The 6,715-nt window shown below is 48.5% G+C and overlaps 1 protein-coding gene across 1 annotated transcript in view; it reads right to left on the bottom strand.

Annotated features, from left to right (window-relative positions):
• Nucleotides 1-6,715, bottom strand: part of otud5a (OTU deubiquitinase 5a) — a 40,943-nt gene that overhangs the window by 8,200 nt on the left and 26,028 nt on the right. The window contains exon 4 of the mRNA XM_030055404.1: nt 598-662. Coding sequence (XP_029911264.1) covers nt 598-662 — 65 coding nt within the window. The remainder of the gene's footprint in view (nt 1-597; nt 663-6,715) is intronic.

Below are 6,715 nucleotides of genomic sequence, written 5' to 3'. Positions count from 1 at the left end.
GGGCCCGGCCTCACCTGGGCCCGGCCCCGCCTGAGCTCAGCCTCACCTGGGCCCAGCCTCACCTGAGCTCAGCCTCACCTGAGCCCCGAGCTGCACTTCATCAACACAACTACAAATACAGGGTGACCCAAAAAAAACGGGAATCTGTGAAGTGCGTATTGGCAGACATGAGCACGTGGCAGCACAATTTTTAAAAAATGAATATTCCATCATTGTTTCTTAAATGGCATGTTTTCAGGTTTCAATGACTATAATAAAATATTTTTCCTCCATCACTCTTGGTTTTATTGGATTGTTAAAAAGTTCCCGTTTTTTTGTGTCACCCTGTATTTTCTCAGGGAAAAACAATAATCACAACCTTTTTCCCCCTTTGGGTCCATCTAGGGCATTTCTGCTCACTAAGTTTGGGAAACACGTTGTTGTTGTTGTTGTTGTTGTTGTTGTTTTTCTTTTGGCGTACGGACAGACTTTTTTTTTTTTTTTTTCAAGAAAGAGAAATGAAGATTCATTTTCAAAACCATCTGTTTTCCGAGCACAGAATCAAACATCCTGATCAGATCAGTGAGGAACAGAGAGGTCAAAGGTCAGATCACTCACCAGGTAGTCCATACAGTGTTTCCTCACCACCTCATGCATGTCCTGATCTCCATACACCTGGTCAGCTGAGAGAGAGAGAGAGAGAGAGGGAGGGAGAGAGAGAGAGAGAGAGAGAGAGAGAGAGGGAGAGAGAGAGAGAGAGAGAGAGAGCATATTAATTAGTTATTAGAGAGGACGGGGCTCCTGTCTGCCAACTAAACTCTATTCAAATGGATTAAAAAAAAAAAAAAAATCTATTAAATCAAAAACATGAATTGAAAGTCTTTCTGTGGCAGGTGCGCTCGGTTTAGCTCTCGCTGCTGTCCAGCCGGGTGGAGTCATAGTTCAGGTCCCAGCTCCTGCATCTCCACAGGAGCTCCAGCAGACCGTTGACATTCAATGGGGAGATTTCTTCTGCCCCTCTGATGCCAGTTAGAGCTAAAACCCTCGACCCCTGACCCCTGACCTCTGAGACTGACCCCCGACCTCTGACCCCTGACTCCTGACCCCTGAGGCTGACCCCTGACCCCTGAGGCTGACCGGTTTTCTCCACCGGGAGTGAAACACCATGGAAAACATGGAGTCCGAGTCCAGGAAGCGTTTTTACGGCTTGTGTCTGAACAGTTCCTGTCCAGCAGGGCGGAGAGGGGCGGGGCTGGCCCGAGGTGTGAAGGGCAAGGCATTATGGGTATGTGAACGTTTACAATCCTGCTACCCTAAAACCTGAAAGTCCAACACGAGTCAGGCAGACTAATGAACGAGGAGACGTCCCCTGAGACATTTGACAGTGAAGTCCAGAGAGCTGAAGGCGCTGTGATGTCACGGCGCCCAGGGGTCACGGCGCCCCGGGGTCACGGCGCCCCGGGGTCACAGCGCCCAGGGGTCACGGCGCCCAGGGGTCACGGCGCCCCGGGGTCACGGCGCGCTGCAACGTCCTGACCAAACAGGAAGTGCTGACGGGGCCCGTGGACGGGTGCGCGGGCAGAAGCCACGTCAGGCCTCCGTCTGTCAGTGAGAACAAACAGGACCTGACAGCCGCACTCAGGAAGCTGCTCTTAGCTTTCCTAGAATTTCTTATTCTGTCGTTTCCTTAAAGGGAGGGTCCACCCAAAACCTGAACCTCCGGCCTCGCCTCCTCGCCTTCACGCCTCCGTCACCAAAAACTCAAAGCCTCGGTTCATTTATCTCACTTCGGTGGATTTCTTTGAAACTTTCAGCAGCAGCTATGAACCTCTCTGGACTGATCTGAGGTCAGATATCAGGGGTCAGAGCTGCTGCACATCCTGTAAAGCCCCTGACACACTCTCTCTCTCTCACACACACACACACACACACACACACACGCACGCACGCATGCACACACACACACAGCGAGCGCTTCACAGAAAAAGGAAGTTGTCGGGGAGGTTCTGAGAATCACCATGGCGACAGGTCATGTGACTTTCTGTAAGTCAAACCAAAGTGATACTCATTTGCATACCGCTGTGTGTGTGTGTGTGTGTGTGTGTGTGTGTGTGTGTGTGTGTGTGAGAGAGAGAGAGACCTATTTTCTCAGTTTCAGTGTGTGTGTGTGTTTCTGTCTTGATGGTGTTTTCAATTTTCATGTGACTCTGTTCTGCCACACAGCTGCAAACATCCATGATCTTCTCCGTCAGGTCAGCTGTTAATGATCTTTTCCACAAACTGATCAACTGTTTAGTGTCTAAAGTGGAAAAAAAAAAAAAAACAATACAGCCAGAGTCTGACAGGAAGTGATCAGAGCCCAAAGTGATTCTCCAAAAGTCTTCCTCCGTCTGAGCAGCAGCCAGAAAAAGAAAAACGTTCATTTAATAAAAGATCTGAAGGTTGTTTTTACCGGATCAATCAATAAAACCATCAATGATTCAAATTCTGATCAATATGTCAGGTCAGGTGATAGAATGAGTGGAGACTGCTGCACTGAGCTCTCTCTCTCTCACACACACACACACACACACACACACACACACACACACACACACACATGCAAACACGCACACGGTAATTTAAAGGGAGATTCCCTCTGTGTTTCTCTGACACACACACACACCTGCGGCCACGTGTGTGTGTGTGTGTGTGTGTGGGTGTGTGTGTTCAGGTATGACTGTGCCAGTGGAAAGCTGAGCTGTTAGGAATGTACTATTTATGACTCACACACACACACACACACACACACACACACACACACACACACTTGCTAATAAACAGGGAGATTCCCTGTGTGTTTTTCTCTCTCTCTCTCACACACACAGCTGCTGCTGGTCAGCCATATGTGTGTGTGTGTGTGTGTGTGTGTGTGTGCCGACCAACACAGTCACACCTGAACACAAACACACACACACACACACACACACACACACACAGCCAATCAGCACAGACGTGAGGGGAAAAATGACTGACTTAAGTACCAAAACTCCTTTTTTCACTTTTTTTTTTTTTTAATATTTTTGATGAATTACTGAGCGGTGAGACTGGACTTCAGGAATCTGGTACCAAACATGTCCAGGCCGTCGCTGAGCAGCTGAACATCGCTGCAACGCTCAGCTCAATGTTGGTGAGGGGGAAACCTGGCTTGACCTCTGACCTCCAGCTGTGTGAATGAAAATGGGTTCTCTCCCCTCTGCAGACACGCCCACCTTCTGCTAATCCCATGCAGTTTGGGCCCCAAAGCCTGCAGTCCACATGTGTTCTTGTGGCCTGTTGTAAAATGGTGTGTGTGTGCAGACTGGGGCCTAAACAGTCTTGGAGCTGCATCAGTTGCTTTGACTGGAAAGCTGAGACTCTTGTGGATTCAATGAGCCACATTTGATTCCTGTGTGATGATGTTGGCCCCCATAGCAGCCATTTCACTGCAGGCAGAGACTTTTGTCCAACTGGACGTCGCTGGAGAAAATGACCTCTAGTGACCTCTAGGAGAATCACAGCCTCATCAGACTTTACAGACACAAACTAGAGGAGGATTCAGGAAACTGACAAAACAAAAATCCTGATGAATCACAACATAAAATCGGCATTCAAGTATCATGATGCCATCGAATCACTCCAGCACTGCAGTGCACAATCACTGGGGCAGATAAAGATAATAAATCGCAATATATGCAGCGCGATTACATGCAAAGTGCAAAATGCAAAGATGCGAATAAACGTAAAATCGTAGACGGAAACAGGAATGACAGGAATTTCAGTTCAAATTTTTCAACTTGAGCAAAAAAAGTTGCAGCTGCATTCCTGCGAGTCCGTGACGGGACAGCACGCCTCGTGTTCAACACCGACTGGGCCGCTTCTCCACACTGCTGCCCCCTGCTGGAGGGCCGAGGGAGCCATGTGACCTCTGAGGGGAAACGGAACGGGGTCGACTGCTGAGAAAAACCTCCAACAGAGTCACTTCCACAGAAAACCACACACACACACACACACACACACACACACACACAGTGACAGGACACACAGAAACCACAGAGCGCCCCGCGGCGGGCCGAGGCCCCTCATTGGTCAGCGTGCGGCTGTCTGTGCTTCTGGGAAGTGGGCGGGGCTTACAGCGGACTGACGTCTGACAGTTACTCTGTGAGTGTCGATAAAGTTTTATCTCAACAGGACAGAGCACACACACACACACACACACACACACACACACCATCCGCCCCCATCCAACTCAATGCAATTAGTTTGAAAAGAGCAAAGGATCCTGGGAGCTGTAGTCCCTGTAACGGTTTCTCAGGAAGTGACTCCAACAGGCCGGTGGCTCCGCCCACCTGCACCCAAACCAACCAATGGAACGAGCAGAAACAGAGAACCCACAGACGGAGAGTGCGTCAGGCGTGCACGTGACGCAGCGTGTGCACGTGACGCAGCGCGCGCACGTGACGTGGGTTGGTTTGCGTCGCTCTTCTTCTGTGGAAGTTTATCAGGCTGCCCCCCGCCCTGTTTCCTGTCTTCTTTACCAACAAAACACACAACCTGCTTCACACACCAGCCCTGAGCTCGTGTGTGTGTGTGTGTGTGTGTGTGTGTGTGTGTGTGTACTGACTTACATAAGAGTGCATGTATTTGCATGTCTGGTTATGCAAGTATTACTAGGTCAGTGTGTACATGTGTGTTTTTGCATGTGTGTGTGTGTGTGTGTGTGTGTGTGTGTGTGTGTGGTGACACGGGGTCACGGTGCTCTGTGACCTTTGACCTGAGCAGTAAACACACAGCAGAGCCACACTGACCCGCCTGTGACCCGCGAGCCTGACAGAGCTCTCATCTCACTCTTTGCTTGTTTTAATTCACTGAACTGAACCAACTGACTCTCAACTGAAACACACACACACACACAGTGGTGACAGGCCCTTAGGAACCCTGCAGAACCTCAGGAATCTTAGAAACATCTGGACGCCCAGCTGAGAGGTGGGCGTGGTCAGATGAGCGGGTGTTCCTGAACGAGCCGCTCAGCCTGTGCTCACCTGCTGAAAACAGATTCCAGACAGTAATCTGATTACTGGAGTAACTGGAGGCACAGTGGGGGTTCAGTCTGATGCAGTCTGTGTGCCCGGAGCCGACAGCAGCTCCGTCACTTTGAGTTATTTTACAGCAGAGTTTAACTAACCTCTTAGGAGCTGGCATCCACATGCGTCTACGTCACATTTTGGGTTATTTTACTGTGGTAGTTCATTCTGCTTACCTGTATGTACCGCGTATGTGACCCTCCCACTACCTACCACTACTTATTTTATATTTTGTTACAAGCACATGATGCCTCACTGTAGCTGTGACTGTCCAAAGGGGGCAAAAATGTTGTGACTTCATTTTGTTTTTTTTGCACTATGATATTCAAAACACGTTCAAAAATATGTTTGTATGTGTTATTAATGCAAGACGAAGCAGTCAGGACAAAACCTGCAGTGTTCAGGGTGGAAATAAAGACTTTTGCACTCTGTTACACAACGGCGACTTTAGTGTGTTTTAAGGAAATTGAGAGCCAGTGTCCACATATTTGGACATCATTTTTCTCTAAAACTACACCGTGTAAAAAGACGATGCATAGTTTTTATACTTATCAGGGTCCAATAAGCCAAAATAGAATCATATGCATATTATATAATAATATTATAATATATAATATATCAAAGAAGAGCTCGGGTCTTCAGAGGCTAAAGTGGGGCCGCTGTGACCGAACCCGAGGCCGGCTCGTGTCTCCGCCCGCAGCCTCAGAGCCTCTCAGAACAAACGAGACTGGAGTTATGAAACGTCCTGACGTGCGGCCTCAGGGAGCGTCACGCCGACTGAGACCAGACAGGGACAGAGGTCAAAGGTCGCAGAGAGCAGCCCGAGCAGTCACAGTGACCTTTAACTCCGAGCTGCAGCCAGCGGCTCTGAGCCTGAGGGGGTGAAACACGAGGCTCTGGGCCCTCGGGAGGCCGGCGTGTCGCAGCCCTGCCCTTCGGTCCAGATCTGAGCTCCGGTTTGTTTCCACGGAGACGGTTTCTACTTCCTGCTGCGTTTATCTGGCGGCTGCAGAGGAAGCTTCTCCAGGCAAAAACACCGAATGTGACGTCCCGTCAGAGTAAACCAACCCTGAGGGGTTCAAGGTGGGGTCCAACAGATTGGTGAGGACTGTCTTTAATCTGAATGTTGGTGAAAGTCTGATCCAGAGTCACTGATCTGAACTTTGAATATAAAATTGTAATAAACATCTCATACAGTTCACTTGTTATTTTGTAAATATGTTTAATTATTTTTGAGGAAATTCACTTTTCTGGCCCTTTTTTAATATTTTTTCTGGAAATTTTCCTGTAATTTTTTGGGCTAATTTTCTGATACAGTCCATAAACTAGTACTTATACTTTTTTAAACCATTTGTTTTTTGCTGCTTTTTCTTGATTGTTAATTTGCTTGTCGACTTTTTCCCTTTAGTTTTAAGAGAAATCAAGTGAATTTATTATGGGGTTAGATCTCCGTCCCGGTTCCTCTGCAGGTTCCACAGTGTTCCTCTCCTTCACGTTCCTCTGCTCTCCTCCCAGAGCGAGCAGTGGGCTTTCAGAGCTGCCACATCACTCCTCCTCCCTTTCCTCCATTCATTCCACTACGATATGAACATGAACTTTCAGAGCCTTCACACTTTCTTCACTCCAGTTTTCCA

Source organism: Myripristis murdjan, chromosome 7 (assembly GCF_902150065.1).
Source record: "Myripristis murdjan chromosome 7, fMyrMur1.1, whole genome shotgun sequence".
Classification (NCBI taxonomy): domain Eukaryota; kingdom Metazoa; phylum Chordata; class Actinopteri; order Holocentriformes; family Holocentridae; genus Myripristis; species Myripristis murdjan.
The sequence above is the reverse complement of the archived record's forward strand: the minus strand, read 5'-3'. Positions and strand labels throughout refer to the sequence as shown.